Genomic DNA, 17500 nt, shown 5'->3' with positions numbered 1-17500 from the left:
CACACACACACACACACACACACACACACACACACACACACACACACACACACACACACACACACACACACACACACACACACACACACACACACACACACACAAAATATAGTGAGAGAAAAAGGAGTGTTCAGAGTAGACATTATATGGGAATGAATCTTTTATTAAAAGTATAACGTTTCACATATTGAAGCTTTTTCATGTACTTGAAAAAGCTTCAACAAGTAAAACGTATTTTTGATAAATGTTTCATACTCATATAATGTCTACTTTGACTAATTTGTCGGCGATTGCCATTTTAAATCAGAAATAGAGAAAGAGTGTGTGTGTGTGTGTGTGTGTGAGAGAGAGAGAGAGAGAGAGAGCAAGTGAAAACAAACGGGGGATACAGAGGCAGACAGAAAGATAGAGAGAGAGAAAGAGAGAGAGAGAGAGAGAGAGAGAGAGAGAGAGAGAGAGAGAACGTACTTGAGATGAGGGCGCTGCGGAAGTCCCTCGCTGTCGATGTAACACTTTTCCAGTTGCATCAGTTGGTCGTTGAGCTGCCTCGCCACCAGGGGGCTGAGTGGTTCAGAAGAAGAAAGGAATCAGAACGTTGATTGTTTACATCAATTAATCAGTTGACTAATATCATCCATACATTAATTTATTTGTTTATTAAGTAATTCACTCATCTGTGGGACCAATGATAGTTACCTGCTAGAGTTGGTCTTGCACGTTTGAAAAAACAAAAAAAAAAAAACATTGGGACTCTCACCTAATGAGAGTGTGGTCCCGAGGGTCGATCACCCTGTTGTCTCCAAACCTGGCCGTAGATCTCTGTCTACTTTCACAATCTCCCCCTCCCACCCCCACACCGTCTCCTAACACTTTTTCATATATTCCCAGAAATTGCAACTGGTCTCCTCCCCCATTTGTAGTTGGTTGCAAAGAGACGGATCTATACAATGATTACAAATCTACCCTTCTTGCATGTCTACCCTGAAAGATCTAAAGGGGAACATAATGACATAAGAATGAAGGAGATTGTAAGAGACTATAAGACCTACACTAGGCAGTTCCATGTCCATTACCACCTGTCATCCCCATCCATAAAGTTGTCCAACCGTTTCTTAAAACAACCGGTAGTTTCAGCGCTCACTATATGATTACTAATTCATTCGTTGACCATCCTATTAGTAAATCAGTTCGTGCCTATTTCCCTCTTAAATCTAAATTTTCGAGAATCCTTGCCATCTGTATTGGGGTGAGGGTTTGCAGTTTGTGAAACTCGAGGCAACAGATGTTAATGTTACCTGATTTTTTCGGTGTCGGCTATCCGGCTGTTGAAGTTCTTTGCCGTGTCCTCGAACCGACCAATGACGGACTCTAGGTGGCCTGGAACGAAAGACCCAAGCCATGACGTCATGTCGTTAGTGCTCACTCGTTGAACTACAACGACAAAACACTTCGAAAAGAAACCTTCCGTTACATAACGAGGTCGGATGCGGAAAAAAAGTAATTAAATAGGTGGTCTGAAGGCAGAGGATGTGAGGCAGGGGAAAGTACGAAAGGTATAGGGATATGAATTGACCTATTGACAGACATCACAGAATGTTGATTATCTTTATTCGTATTCATCTGAATCTTAATTTCCCGAACTTCCAGGAGAAAAAGAGTAAAATGCATCATCGTACTTACGTAGCGAAATCCTCTTTTCCTTAAGAACTTCTCCATACTTGTCTTCGAGTTGTGCCAGAAGCTTCTTGTGCATGACGACTTCGTCTTCGGGGTCCATGGGAAGAATTAAAGAATCGGCGAGCCCGATGCCTTTCAGCGCCCATAGGCGCGCGAGGGCCAGATGGTAGCTGAAGTCCGGGTCGAGGTGGTTCTTCATCATTTCGAAGTCTTCGTAGGTCGAGTGGTAGAGAGGGTAGTCCGACCAGTCGAGCTCCTCCTGCAGGAAGGAAGTTCCTCTGGTGACACCCCCATACGCAGTAGGTAACTCTTCGTTTTACATAGAACGAACGGAGGAAGACCTGGGTACTTACGAAGTTGATCTCCCAGACCATGTACGATGTAGGGACGCCGATCTTCTGGTAGAAGGGCGCGTGTTCGCTGATAGAACCGAGGTTGTAGTCCATGAGGTCTGGTGAGGCGGCCCTAACGCGAGAAGTCCAATGGTCCCATAGATTTTTGTATCCCAGGGACGGATCAGGTGCAGGGATCTGGGGAGGGGACTATTTTGTAAGAGTCTGTCCGTCCTTATGGCGCTTAGGGGTTTAATCATATCTCTTAAATATGAAAACCTGGGTTCAATTCTCAGCGGTTCTCAATGACTGCCCTGGCAAGGCTGAGGGCTCCGACAGTCGCTGAGAATTTCCCGGTATAAGCTGGAATCCCTTGTATTGGACTGTGATTATGGAAGAACAAGTGTTACTTTTTCACAAAGTACCTGGAGAAGGAGAAAACGAGGGAGAGGGTAGAAATGAGAAGGTGAAAGGTAGAGTGTGAGAGGAAAGAGAATGTAAGGTGGGAGAGAGTGCAAGGTGGGAGAGAGTGCAAGGTGGGAGAGAGTGCAAGGTGGGAGAGAGTGCAAGGTGGGAGAGAGTGCAAGGTGGGAGAGAGTGCAAGGTGGGAGAGAGTGCAAGGTGGGAGAGGGTGTGGGCTACAGAAGGTGAGGGGAAGAGGATGTGAGGAGAACAAGTTGCGTGGGCGAGAGGGTTTGAGGCGGGAAGGGTCCAAGAAAGAGAAAGTGTGAGAGGGAGAGGGTGCAAGATAGGGTGCATGAGGAAGACCCTATTCACCCACACAATCGCAGCTGCAATGGTATTTCTCTTCCAAAGGAGTTTAACTATAACTGCTTTACACATCCTTTATGTTTTATTCCCCCTGCAACGAAGCAATTTTGTCTGAAGGACGGCCGACAGATAAGAGGTTAATTCATAGGTAAAAGAAAGATGGACAATCCAAGAATCATAGCCCACAAAATACAAGAAAAAATTATCTTTCCTCCAGTCAACCATTTTCTATAAAGTGATATGGCTCCAGTCACACGTATCCATTTCACTTCTTCCCACAAAAAGAGAGAGAGAGAGAGAGAGAGAGAGAGAGAGAGAGAGAGAGAGAGAGAGAGAGAGAGAGAGAGAGAGAGAGAGAGAGAATAGTTAAGGTTTGTGAGTCTTACCTTTTTCGTGGCTTCTGTAATGACTTTATGGAGCATAGGCGTTGCGGAGATGAGGATATTGTAGGCGTAGATGACGGCAAGGTCCACGTTCAAGTGCGCCACAGCTCTTGCCTCAAAGACCTTGAGGTACTCCTCGATCCACTCGGTGGTGCCGAAGAAGGCATACTCGCCGGCGCCCCAAGACCCGAAGACGATGGACCGGCGAGGTCTCCAACCTACATCAGTTTTACGTTGTCGATTAACGTTAAACAAACTTGAATTTGGATTTGGATTTGGATTAGCATATGTAAAGATTAACTTAATGGACACACCTCTTCAGATTTCCGTTACCGATTAACGTTAAACACGTATAACATAATCCAGCAATGTTGTTAAATAGAAAAACAAAAAAAATGTTTTGAAGATGAATTATTACGATATTTTCTTATCAGTTCTGAATGTGTATTTAAAATTTCACTGAATTCTATCTTTTTGTTACACTGTTTTCAACAAGTTCGGTCGGCCATCATTTTATAGGTGGCAAAAAAAAAAAAAAAAAGGAGAAAAGCGAATTTCTCCTGACGATACGAACCTTTCCTGAGCATTTGGCCGTAAGAACGGACCATCTCCATCATGATGGCCGTGGCGGAGGATGGGTCACAGGAACCGAAGGTCCAAGAGTCTCGATGGTTTCCGTAGATGACGTAGCGGTCCGGCTCCTCCGAGCCGCGGATCATTCCGATGACGTTGTAGGTCGGCACAATGCGTTTCACGTTGTTGACCTCCAGTTTGAGTGACCTGAAGAGGGACAGAAGGGTTCAGAGGGAGTCTTCAGTATGTTATTGTTGAATGAATATCCCTAAAGCGACCTCACAGTTACATATACTGTAATGATTTCAGCCTCCAACTCCAAGTCTTCTGCCCACCCCTCCTGAGTCCTCGACATCACGCAATAGATATCCCTAAGAATCGCCCGGTGGCAATAGCCCTCTTTCATAAGAACATAAGAACATAAGAATAAAGGAGACTGCAAGAGACCATAAGGCCTACACTAGGCAGCTCCGTATCCATCACCACCTGTCATCCCCATCCATAAAGTTGTCTAATCGTTTTTTAAAACAACTGATAGTTTCAGCGCTTACTACATGGTTACTAAGTTTATTCCATTCATCGACCACCCTATTAGTAAACCAATTCTTGCCTATTTCCTTCTTAAATCTAAATTTGTCCAGTTTATACCCATTACTGCGAGTCCTGCCCTGTTGTTTTATTATGATGACCTTGTTTGCTTCACCCTTGTCATAGCCTTTGATCCACTTGAACATTTCTATTAGATCACCCCGCACTCTGCGTCTTTCCAGAGAGTGTAAGTTTAGGTGCCTAAGCCTCTCTTCGTAAGGCAAATTTCCGAGTCCATGTAACATACACAACTATCTTTTCATTTGCATACAGACCTCTCTTCCTCTCCTACAACTACCAATCTCGTGCGAGCGGGTGGCCTTTTCTAGGTAATTCGTAGTCCATTCAGTATGTATGACTTCCGGTTCAACGTCAAGTCACGAAAACCAGGGAAGACCAAGGTTTATGAGTGTGCGTAGGAAGACGTGCAGGAAGTATTACAGGCGTATTACTGAGTTGTTGTTGTTACGTTCTCTTATTCTACTGAATTACAATTTCCCATATTTTATCAAAGTTCCTTATAGTATATGTATGAATTTAGCCAGTACTGTCACTCCAACGGTTGATGTGATATCGTCTGTAATCAGTTTCCGCTAAGCTAAATGAAAAAAAAACTATGCACATCATTAAAGTATTAGTGTTGTAAGATTTCTTTATAACCATTTCGCTTTACAATAAGCGGTCGGAAGCGTAAGTCTTCGGTCAAATTGTTAAAGTTTTTGGAAAGTTGTATAGACACGGTAAAGGAAACATGGACTGGAGGTGAAGCTTTTATTCCTGACGTTTCGTCTATCGACTTTGAGAAAGTCGAGGAATAAAAGCTTCACCTCCAGTCCATGTTTCCTTTACCGTGTCTATACAACTTGTTCACATGGATTTTTTGGAAAGTGTTTCTTAGACACTCGGATCACCCGCTTTAATGAAGATGCAAACATGATCCTTGAAATCGTTTTACGAGGCAATCACAACGTTTTGATGATAATAGAAAAAAGTCAATGTCAGGGGTTCTCATTCTGTTAGCTTATAGATCCTGTTTATGAAATTACATTCATTAACTTCCTTTGGATTATTTTGACACTGATTGAAACATGGAATCGAGAAGCTTCTATTAGTTTTCGGTTAGTGGATTTTCTTATAAACCTGTGGAGAACACCATAGGCACCGAGTTCCAATACTCGGGGGGGGGGGGATTTCCCGCTTGGTCTAAATCTATGGCGTCATAATCTGTGACGTATTTTGACGTCATTTCAGTGGAGGAAGTTGCATCATAAAACGTTACCATACGAAAATATTATAAATAGATATTTAGTCATGGATAATTCTAGCCTACTTCGATATATGATTTTCACTGTGGTTCGAAAGCATACAGGACAATACTACGACTTTGTACTCACCATCCTTCTCTAGCCAGTTGTGGACCGAGGTTGTATGTGAGGTTGAGCCGCCCCTGCCAATCCTGGGGGGCTTTGGGGCCGCCCATGACTGCCAAGAGCTTGCGGGCGTCGTTGTAGCTGAGAACGTGGACCGGGATCTTAGGCACGTCCGTCTCGTTCTCGGGAAGGCGGTAGGCGCCATCTGTTGAGGGGAATTCAAACTGATGGCGTCTGCGTAAACTGGTTTGACTTTTGATGCAGTCCATGTGGACATTATACGTTGACGTCATTCCCTACATTTTTCCCACGGAAGTCCCCCACGTACACACCCTTCCTATCCCAAAAAGGTTTCTTGCCCACCAAGGGTTGGCTCGTTTTGAAGATCCTCCTGTATGAGGGATCAGCATCAGGAATGCGTGACTGTCAATATAAAGCAACATAGACGGAGCTGAAGCTCACAAATAACGATGGTAACAGGCCTTGATAGAGTCTCAAGGAGCAGTTGCTATTTTGATACTAAGTCATACCAGCAATGTCTCCAAGATTCTCAGAAAGAATCTGGTACCAAAGACGTCGAGATGCCTCTTAAAGTCAATATGCAATTGCCGTTTCTTACAGCCGTGCTGGAAGATAGGGAGTGCAAACGACTTAAATATATTCGGATCTTGGTCTTCCTACATAAGATTGAAGGTGAAAGAAGTAGACGAGGAGTAAAGGGAGAATTTCACGCCTTAACGTTTCGACCCGCAGGGTCTTGATCACAAAGCTTTGTGATCAAGACCCTGCGGGTCGAAACGTTAAGGCGTGAAATTCTCCCTTTACTCCTCGTCTACTTCTTTCACCTTCAATCTTATTTGTCATAATATAGTCTTCCTACATAAATGTCGATATTGTCATATGTTCTGGTTAAGCGAGTCCATAACATCTTGGGCACGCCGGTGTAGACGTTTGAGGACACTCCCCCAAAACATGACTCCCGGAGTCTCCTGAACCTAGTTTGAAAACACTCCCCAGTTAAATGAAACTAGATTGACAACACTCCCCAGTTAACTGAAACTGGTTTCAAATGACTCCCCATCAGGTTGAAATGACTCCCATTATTGGATGCTTGATTTTTTGACCGCAGAAACTCTTCCACCTCGTCCATTTCAGTATTAAAGTCCATTGCAGCAATAACGAATGTGTAGTCATTTCAAACTAGGTTCATTCGAATGGGGAGTCATCTCAAACTAGGTTCATTCGAATGTGGAGTCATTTCAAACGGGTGGGGAGTCGTCTGAAACTAGTTTCAAGTGACGGGGAGTCGTCTGAACCTAGGTTGATCTGACTGGGGGAGTCTTTTGAAACGGGGAGTCACTTGAACCGGCTACACCGGTTCAGAGTAGAAGGAAGGCGAAGAACCTATGCCGATCCACCAGTGTTATGCATTACACTACCAAAGCATGTGAATCTTTCTAAGACTTCAGTGTACTCGCCATATACAGAGACTTAGCTATACTATCCAGTAAACCCACAAACACCTGAACCTTGTCTTAGCCCAGGAGACCAGGAGATTCGAGTGGTCTCGCCTAGGAGTGTACGGACTCGAAGGCTACAACCAGGAGCTCCAAGGACTCCACCACAATAAGTGTAGTCTCCTGCCCACTCCTCCTGAGCCACGACATCACTCAACAAATATCTCCAAGAATCGCCCGGTGGCAATAGCCTTCTTTTACGAGTATACACAACTATCCTTTCATTTTCATACAGACATCTCTTCCTCTCCTACAACTATGGACTACTTAGTCACTGTCAAGTCATTTTTATCAACCACGTTGCGCTTTTATTCTAAGCCATCAACATCGGAAATACCATGGAGGCGCATGCAGAAATTGAAACGTGGTACGCCCTAGGACTCGAACCAAGGCCAGCACGTGACAAGTGCTAGCAGGGACTTGACAGTGACTAGGTAGTCCATAGTCCAATAAGTGTAGAATCATTTAATGAATAGCATACCATAAGAGTAGGCATTAGTTTGGATAACAAGTAGCCTGGAAGTCGTCTTACCGATGGCTGGGTAATTGGGTGTGGTTGGGTCTCCATCGTGCCAGAGGATAGATCCTCGCTGAATACCCGACCCTGGGAGCCAGATCGACTTCGGGTACGATGGAGCACCCAACTCGGCATCAGGATGGTAGTCTGAAGGGTCTCTGTGGGGAAACGTAGATGGGTGAGGTATGTAGGTCAGGTTTACAATGACTTACAATAGGTAAATATAAATGATAACACTGTTCGCCTTAGCGAGTTTTGCGGCACTACGGCAGTCTCCTATTTCTCTCTCTCCCCATCTCTCTCTCTCTCTCTCTCTCTCTCTCTCTCTCTCTCTCTCTCTGTCTCCCTACCTGTCTGTTTCTTTGTCGGTCTGTCTGTCTCCGTCTGCCTGTCAGTCTCCCTGTTTGTCTCCCTGTCTGTCTGTTTATTTGTCTCTCTGTCTATCTCTGTCTCTGTTTCTGTCTGTCTCTCCCTGTTTGTCTCACTGTCTGTATGTCTGTTTCTTTGTCTGTCTGTCTGTCTCTGTCTCTCTGACTTTGGTTCAAACCATAATTTTTCTGATCACAGTCGTGTTGTACAATCCTGGGCAGGCCTTACACCATCGCCACACCCAGTGTGCTGGAAAGGCTGCTCTTGTCCCTTCAACCAGTGTGTGTGTGTGTGTGTGAACGCGCGCCCGTGTGGATTTGTTCTTCATAGTCTTGGGTTACGTGCTGAACTCGCAGTCGATAGCTAATACCCTCCCGGATGAGAACTTGTGTACATATTTATCTTTGGTCAATGCCGTGACCTAGGTCATACACTGTATCCCCTTAAAATCAAAGTAAAAATTAACTACTTGCAGAGTTGGTGAAACTTTAAAACTCTGAGCGGGGTTCGAACTTATGTCTACGTCGTCGCGAGCTTTCGACGCCTACCCGTGCACCAATACCTGTATATTGTGTGTGTGAGTGTATATGTGTTTGTGTGAGTGTGTGGGCGCGCGTGTTTGTGTGTGTGTGTGCGTAGACGCGAGTGTAGTACACTTAGAGACACTGAAACCTTCTAGCTGCTGATGACGTGGATAGATGCGTTTTTTACAATCTCGCCAACTCCAGGTTCAAGACTATACAGAGATGTGAACGGGAATGTTTTGCCTCGCAGCGTATCCGGCTGTGGCACGACGGAACGCGTGGTGAGTTTCAGGCTGCTCATGAGGAACTCCTACAACGATGCTACAAGAAAAGTCATCATCGCTGGCCAGACGGCAGTCAACAGCCTCGGGAGTGCCTTCAGCTCGCTCCTATTGAATATAATCCGATGGGGATTGCTTTAAGAGTGCACCGTGCTCCTGAAATGGTTGGCCAAGCGTTAGTTATCCTCCGAGGTGATGTCGGCATTAGTGTTGAGGTGCCGACTGTGCGCTTGTTCTCGTCTCGGAAACTGTTGGAGCATCTGCGCGTCGATGAAGAAGAGCCTTTCTGGCGGACAAACCGGACGCCTGATGGGACAATACGGACTTAATGAAGTCCTCCATCTTCCACCCGTGGTTCCAGTCAGAATGGCCTACTGAAGACGATCGAGCACGTGTAGATCAGCGTCAGGAAAGGGGATGCTACTGACTCCACGGATCCGAAGGCGGGGAGTGTGACGAGAACGAAGACTCCTGGGGGAAGGGAAGGAAGGGTGATTCGGGTGTAGTGGAGTTCCCAGGACCAACATGCAGGTGTTGTATACACACCCGCGACTCAAGAAACTCCGCTGCTGCACCACACCCACCAGCACCATCCGCTGCAGATGACTCATTTTAGCACCAATTATCACCGCTCGTCATTCCAGCTTTACCGGCCAATTCTTCGAGCTGCTAGCATTAATGAAGCAGAAAAAAGTGATAAATACACATTTTCGTTAAGTCTTGGTTCGCGGTATTATCAGTCACATTTAGACAAATAATAAGAAATATTATATTATTTTTTATGAGAGCTAAGGCACCCCATGAATCAAGAAATTCTCATTGAGAACTAGTTAAGTTTAATTATGACCTGGCTTTGAGATTTTCCAATGGAAATTCCGTTTGATCTTTGTCAACGTGTTATTTAGAAAACAACTGATCTAGTTCACCTATCATTGGCAATCTAGTTGAACACCACTGTGTGTGTGTGTGTGTGTGTGTGTGTGTGTGTGTGTGTGTGTGTGTGTGTGTGTGTGTGTGTGTGTGTTTACCTAGTTGTATCTTAAGGGAAGGAGAGCTACGCTCGTGGTATCCCGCCTCTGTATCTCGCTATATCTAATTTGCTCTTAAATTCTTGTATTGTTTTTGCACAATACAAGGTGTGTGTGTGTGTGTGTGTGTGTGTGTGTGTGTGTGTGTGTGTGTGTGATCTGGTTTTGTGGAGCCACATTTACAGAAAACACAAGAAATAAAACTACGATCAAACGTTCCCTGGAGTACGAGAAAGGAAAATCGTCGTTGTAGACTATACCCACGTGTAGAGGATCACTCCAGCGGCGCCGAAACGCTCAGCGTTGAGGACCTTGTCGCCTCTGAAGACCTTCCCTAAGCGGACGATGACCACGCGACCTCGGGGGCTGAGGCCCAAGCGCTCCAGTTCCTCGAAGTCGCTGAAGAGTCCGTAGTTCGCGTAGACGAGTTCTTCCTTTTTTTGAGAGAGAGAAAGAAGGGAGAATGTTCCAAAGGAATCAGAACTGGAAGATCATTTAATTTTTTTTCTCTATAGGGATGTATGCATAATATTCATATGTATTTATACATATGTATATATTTGTATATATATATATGTATATCTATCTATCTATCTATCTATATATATATATATATATATATATCTTATTAACCACATTAGGTTTTTCCATTTTAATTCCAGTTCCATGCAAACAAGATCGAGGCTAAGAAGGAGCTCTATGGGAGCTTAGTCTCGATCGTGTTTGCAAGGAATTAAAATTGAAAACATTAATTTTGTTGATAAGATGAAAATCTATATACTGGGGTCCATTCAATGCATGTTGTAATATAAATATGTGTGACCTTACACGCACACACACCCCATCTCCCCGCCCACAAGAGTTGAAGTAACGATTCCCAGCGCAGCGATACTGAAATTTCAGCCCTGGGCGGAATTCGAACTCGGACCGCTGAGTTAGCAGTTGCGAACGCTACCACTGCGCCCTCGAGCCGTAATGTGTGTGTGTTTGTGTGTACATGTAAAAGCTACCTATTTCCTTTTGCCTCCTTTCTCTAGAGGTCTCCACTTGTTTCTCTGTCGGTTTTAGCCTCTTCAATTCGAGTAAAATATGCTGTTTCCGTATGGTCACCGAATCTCATTAAAGACATTGACAGACTGGAAAAAGTACAACGGCGAGCCACAAAACTGATTCCAAATATCAAAAATAAATCGTACGAAAATCGACTTAAGCACATGAATCTGTTTTCCCTAAAAAAGCGTAGACTCAGAGGTGACTTGATACAGGTCTTTAAGATTTTAAAGGGAATTGACAACATCAAAAGTGACCAAATTTTCACATTGAATGAGAATCAGACAAGAAACAATGGTCTCAAACTGTCCGGAAATAGATTCAATTTGGAAGTAGGTAGAAACAACTTTGCCAACCGTGTAGTTAATGAATGGAATAAACTTCCTGCACAGGTAGTGCAATGTAGTTCAGTTCGAAGCTTTAAGAATCATTTAGATAAATACCTAAGTAAGATGCTGTAATGATTATAATTTATGTTATATTATTTGTTTTTGTTTTGTTATAATTTGTCTGTCTGATTTTCATTTATTATTAGTTATATGTCAAATTATAATCATTTACTATTTACCTGTTTGTTTGTTATTCAACTATACCTATGCATTTATTTATGTATTTTATTTGCTATTTTTACATTATTATAGTTTTAATTTATTATTAATATGATATATATATATATATATATATATATTTTTTCATCCGACCTAGATATGGATCAAAAGGTCTCCAGTCGGCATGCTCCGCCTTTGTAATCCTTTGTAATCCTTCTCGCGGGCAGCACGAGCTGCCTAGTGTACTATGAAACATAAGTTATAGCTGTATTACCTTTTCTCTTTCACTGTGAATATTAACAACTACAGAAAATATGATCCAGCCAGTTCACATTATATGGGGGTCATTCAGGTACAACTACAAAATAAATATAATCAATACACCAACGCCGGGATTCTCATATACCCACGCGCGCCTCATGACGCCTGCGTGGGCGTCATCGTGTGGGAGGGGTCAAGTCCCATTCAACGCATTTGGACAAAGCGGAAGACGTTCTTACGGTAACGATGGTCCCGGCCGGGGAGAAGGCCAGGAACCCGTGAGGAATGGACTCGTCGTAGTTGTGACCATGCAGAGGTTCTTCCAGGATCGAGGAAGTGAATTTTACCTTTCCGTTCTCGTCCATCAGATAAACCTGTCAATGGGTAAGCAAAGAAATAAAAACATGCTTACGTAATAAGTGAACACATATTCAAACACACAAACAACCATACATACACACAAACATGGATGCATATACACACACGAACACACACACACACACACACACACACACACACACACACACACACACACACACACACACACACACACACACACACACATGTATATATTATATATGTATATATATGTATATATATATATATATATATATATATATATATATATGCATACATACGCACGTACACACATGCATACGCACGTGCGTATTTATATATTCATATACATTTTTATATATTATAATATTGTGTATTAAGTACTGAGCACATTCTTAGCTTATATTCAAACATACAACATGAATACCCTAATGGGTGAAATATGTGTTTGTGTATACAGTTTTCATTCCGATGCAAGCACAAACTTATCTCAAAATGTATGCAAAGCACTCCGATCATTGACCTTTTATTCTATAGCGATGTCGAATGTACAAGAAGACAAAGTCAGATAGAAAAAAAGATAAATAAATAAACAAATAAAATAAATAACAAAAGAATAAAATAAATAGATAAACAAATAAATAAATAGATAAGGAAATAAATAAATAGATAAAAAAGAAGAGTAAAAACAAACCTTGTTAGGCTTTTCGGGGTCAGGATGGGAGAGTTGAACATTGTAAGGCTGGAGGAAGGCCTGGTCTAGTCCCTGCTCGATCCAGAGCTTCCTCAAGAACTCTGCCTGCTCGAGGTCCTGCTTGGTGCCTGCCATGTGCCCTTGGCTCGTCAGGTACCTGTGGTGAGAAGGAGCATAGTATCAACTGCGCAAGTTTCCTTAGGTCTGTTGTATATGCATTTTTTACGGGTTCTGGTGCAAATCGTGCATATACGTATATATATGCATATATCGAGGAAGAGAGTAAAGCACCCGACTCGATTAGAAGGGCTTATTAAGCCCAACGTTTCGACTTCCGTCTAGAAATCGTCTTCAGGGGTGTTGTGGGTTACATACAGTGAACTCGTATTTTATGTAGTCTGGGATACAAACTAGAAAAGGACCTTGGTGAAAACCATGCTCCGTTAATCCCGACAAACTGTGTACAATTTAATTAACTAAAATACAAAGAAACACAATAAGATTAATACACAATAAAACTGAAACAAAAAGGTAACATGAGAGACAAAAAATCTAAAAAGGGGGATGACTGTATAACCAAACCAAGGTGGCGGACCAAGTGTCCAGTATGAAGGGACAACTGGTCACACATGTGGAATACATTTGACACATATGAGCAGTGTGAACAGGACCAACATCGGGATTTCAGTTAACTAAACAATGTAAAGAAATGTTGTAACTGGAAAAGGAAAGTGTCTGTTAGTTAGTGGGAACTAGGGGTGTCATAATCCTTGTAACCAAATGTCATAAAACGCCCATGCAAAATAGGAAGCGAAATGGTAACCGAGACCCGGACAAAACCAACTGAAGTAGAATAAAGCAAACCACAGTGATGAAATAAAACAAAGAGTATAGTGATAAGTAAAAATGGAAAAGGGGAGTTGAACTTAAAAAACACGGGAATTGTTTGGTGGGGAATTTGACGAGTGGGAACCAACTGATCACCGAAAACAGGTTGCCAGGTGCTAAATGGGATGGAACCCAGAGAAGGATCTAGTTGATAAAAGACGAGAAAGAAAATAAATAAAATGAAATAAAATAAAAACTAGGACACATTGTTAGAAATATGAATATAGAAATACTAGATATTATTAACCCAATGTGATGTCGCGCTCCTAGTCCCTAGATAGATTGGATCGAGGTCAATGTTCCTGTTTATGCAGTTGTCTTTGGTCTCCCATGCTTTAAGAAATAGTCTGTTCTTTTTGTTGTTGTCTCTGTGTATTATATTGGCTCCGTCCCAGTCGATGGTGTGTTGGCGATCTGATGTATGGTTGTATAGAGCAAATTTCGGGTCCTCTCGTCTCACTGCTCGTTGGTGTTCTGCTATCTTTGTATCTATTTTCTTCTGCGTTTCCCCTGTGTACTCTTTTTCACAGTCAGTGCAGCCTGTGCGGTAAACTGCATCATTGACGGAGCGAGGGCTTCACCAGGGTCTTCTCCCAGTTGAATCCCGGACCATATAGAATATGAGTTTACTGTATAGAACCCACTACACCAGTGGTTCTTAACCTTTTTCAGTGCCCGTACCCCTTGGCATCTCTGAAAAAATTCACGCATCCCCATCCAATTTAAATACAATGCAAACATATGAAAAGGATTAGCGATACAAACCTTGGTTTGCTTTCTCATGGAAAATATACAGTATCATTGCACTGGCTATCTTGTCTCATACCCCCAGGTTTAAGGTTTCGTACCCCTTGGGGGTACAGGTACCCCAGGTTAAGAACCACTGCACTACACCCCTGAAGACGAATCCTAGATGGGAGTCGAAACGTCGAGCTTAATAAACCCTTCTAATGGAGTGTGGTGCTTTACTCTGTTCCCCGACATGGATCTCAGACTCCAGGTCTTCGTATGTATATATATATTTGTATGTGTATACATACATATGTGTATTTAGAAAAAGGATCAGTCAAGATCAAATAATCAAGTTGTTTTTATAACTTTTTTTTTTCCTGTTGGATCCTTTCAGCTTGATAAAGTTGTGTAGGATTAACAGCAGCAAAATCCCTAGAGGTTATAAATTTGTTCCAGTAGGCTTTAATTGATTAGCCTTTTGCCATCTACGACAGCTTCCTTCTATTAATTGAAATCGTCTGGTGGCGGCCATAATAAAAAGAGTTCAATATAGACTCAAGTGAATTAAAGGAAGGACGACGCGAATGAACGTGTGTGAACATCGGGTTGTCTTGTACGTTCATAACTGGGTAGTTATGAAGCGGTGACAAATAAATAAAACATTGTAGGAAAGAGGCCAAACATCAAATCTACTGGACTCCCATACTCTGCGTTTGGCCTCTTTCCTACAGTGTTGTTGCAGTCGTTGCTGCTTTTACTCATCTTAAATAAAACATGCAAGGAGGGGTGGGGGAACGACTAACCTGTTTATCACAACAAGATGCGCCTTTATATCACCTTTACATAAGGCCTACTTTTTATCCTGGGACTCCCCGTTGACAAGTATGGCCACAAACCTCAGATATTTCTCAATGTTCTCCGCTTTCATCTCGTAGAGGATCTCTTCTCCCGCATCCCCAAAGAGATCGTCGTCTCCTGACGGTCTCTTCCAGCTGTAGTTGGAACACGATTCTCTCCTGTCACATAAAGACTCTTCCTGCGGGAGAATATATGCATTAGACCAGTGGTTCTTAACCTTGTTGGAGGTACTGAACCCCGCAAGTTTCATACATGCATTCATCGAACCCTTCGTAGTTGGAAAAATAAAACGTGTTTTTTTTCCTTCAAATTCAGAACATAGAAACTATATACTGTATTAGTGCACAAACTACACCATGGATCATTTGCACACGAAATCACTGTGTTCAAAGAACAAAAACAACACAACATGAATTTCACATAAAACAAAAACATAATGAATATTTGCTGCAAATCAAGGTGACTTTTGCTGTTGCCTCTCAGAGACAAATTCAGAAATGCGCCGAACCGTCGAACACCGGAAACTGACTCACCGAACCCCTGGGGTTTGATCGAACCCAGGTTAAGAAACACTGCATTAGACGTTCTCGTTTGTAGGATAGTTGTAGTCTTAGTTTTAGTCTTAGCCATAGTAATAGTTATAGCCATAGTCATTGTCATGGTCGAAGTCTAGTATTAGTAGTAGCAGTAACAGCAGCAGCAGCCGGTCTCCATGGCAACGGTTAATTATAGCACTTAACCCATTCAACTCATGTCAGCCGCTTGTGGTGTAGATACGAAAAACCGGATATGGTAGGCCTCGCGCCGGCCCGTACATCCGAATATCATCTGATGCGGCTTGACCGCGCGAGGACTGACGTCATATTTTTCTGGTGTTTGATCAAACATTTTGGTGTTTTATGATTTTTTATTTTATTTGACCAAATGACAAGAATCTTGTCATCGGAGTTTAAAGGGTTAAGATTCGGACGAAAGCGACAGTAGCCTTCTCCCTCCTTTCAGGCTCCCGCCGGAGGTTCGTCTGTCCAGATAACATCCACTACACTACGACTCAAATTCTGGCGCGCAGCATCGGCTGCCATATGTACGATTCATCACACTACTCGCATTATAAAATATAAAGTCATTGTTGCATTACTCGTTCTCTTTTACTCTGAGTATTAATAAACACAATCCAGGAGGTGCTAAGATAAGAGAGAGGGTGGAGGGGAGTGGAGTGTATTTAGGGATGGAATGGGTGGGAATGATTTTATGCCTTTTTCTTTTTGGCTGCCTCCCTTGTAAGGGGAAAAAAGCCTTGGTATATGTATGTATTAATAAACACAGACAACTTGACTAAAACAGTTCACATAATCTGGGGGATAACACATGTACAGCTACAAAATATGTATAATCAAGACGCCGACGCAGTTATCCTTGTGTACCCATTTGCGCTTCATGATGCCTACGTAAGAGTCAACGTATCGAAGTGGTCTCTGTGATGAGATTTGGAGTTGTATACAGGTAAACGGGGAGAGGTGGTATGAGGCCTTGTTGGGTCGTTTGTGGCTTTAGTCTCTTTATCTGACACTCTTAGAGAGGAATAGGGAGGGTGCTCAGCTGGTTAGAGTCGTCGGGTGGCAGCCTGAATGGATTACTCATATCATAAAACACAATGTAAAGGTTAGTACCTTATATTCCGCACCACATTTTGTCGTGGCAAATACAAGATGAGCTCATTCAGTCTACGGGGCGAACTGGGTTAAAATGGATAAGTGGTTTGGTTCATTCAGTAGTGGAATGATTCCGGCGGCTAGAGTCGCCGTAAGGCTACGGACGCACGAGAGGCTGTTTAGCCGCTCAACCGCTGCGGCTGTTTAGCCGTTTTTATAGAACACACTACTTTTAATGGAATTGCGCGCATTAGCGGTTAAGTAACAGCTACTGTTTTAAAAACGCAACTGGTTCTATTTTGTAGGCGGCGCGGTTGTCGCTGTCAAATATATAACAAGTTGAAACGTGTATCGGTAAGCGCATGAGAGGTTAAACTGCCGCTTCTGTGTAGCGGCTGAGATTTTGTTTCAGTGTGCATTTGGGGTCTGTACAAGCATGATGTCGTGTGTTAACGCTGACTATTTTGACAGTGAGAAATTCATACTTGAAATCGAAAAAAGACCCCCCCCTTTTTGATGAGAAATTAGCCGAGTACAGTAATAAAACTATA

At 42.8% G+C, this 17500-nt stretch overlaps 1 protein-coding gene across 1 annotated transcript in view; it reads right to left on the bottom strand.

Annotated features, from left to right (window-relative positions):
• The window catches only part of LOC143031883 (putative N-acetylated-alpha-linked acidic dipeptidase), a 21964-nt gene that overhangs the window by 1424 nt on the left and 3040 nt on the right, over positions 1-17500 (bottom strand). Inside the window, exons 2-13 of the mRNA XM_076196248.1 lie at positions 15336-15475; positions 12820-12976; positions 12029-12163; positions 10195-10364; positions 7744-7886; positions 5719-5899; positions 3738-3943; positions 3167-3381; positions 2031-2207; positions 1681-1936; positions 1296-1377; positions 469-561 (exon numbers count right to left, since the gene is read on the bottom strand). Of these exons, the coding sequence (XP_076052363.1) occupies positions 469-561; positions 1296-1377; positions 1681-1936; positions 2031-2207; positions 3167-3381; positions 3738-3943; positions 5719-5899; positions 7744-7886; positions 10195-10364; positions 12029-12163; positions 12820-12976; positions 15336-15475 (1955 nt within the window). The remainder of the gene's footprint in view (positions 1-468; positions 562-1295; positions 1378-1680; positions 1937-2030; positions 2208-3166; positions 3382-3737; positions 3944-5718; positions 5900-7743; positions 7887-10194; positions 10365-12028; positions 12164-12819; positions 12977-15335; positions 15476-17500) is intronic.

This window comes from Oratosquilla oratoria, chromosome 1, assembly GCF_046742065.1.
Source record: "Oratosquilla oratoria isolate Oo_2021 chromosome 1, ASM4674206v1, whole genome shotgun sequence".
Classification (NCBI taxonomy): Eukaryota; Metazoa; Arthropoda; class Malacostraca; order Stomatopoda; family Squillidae; genus Oratosquilla; species Oratosquilla oratoria.
Note: the sequence above shows the minus strand (reverse complement) of the source record. Positions and strands in the feature narration are given on the sequence as shown.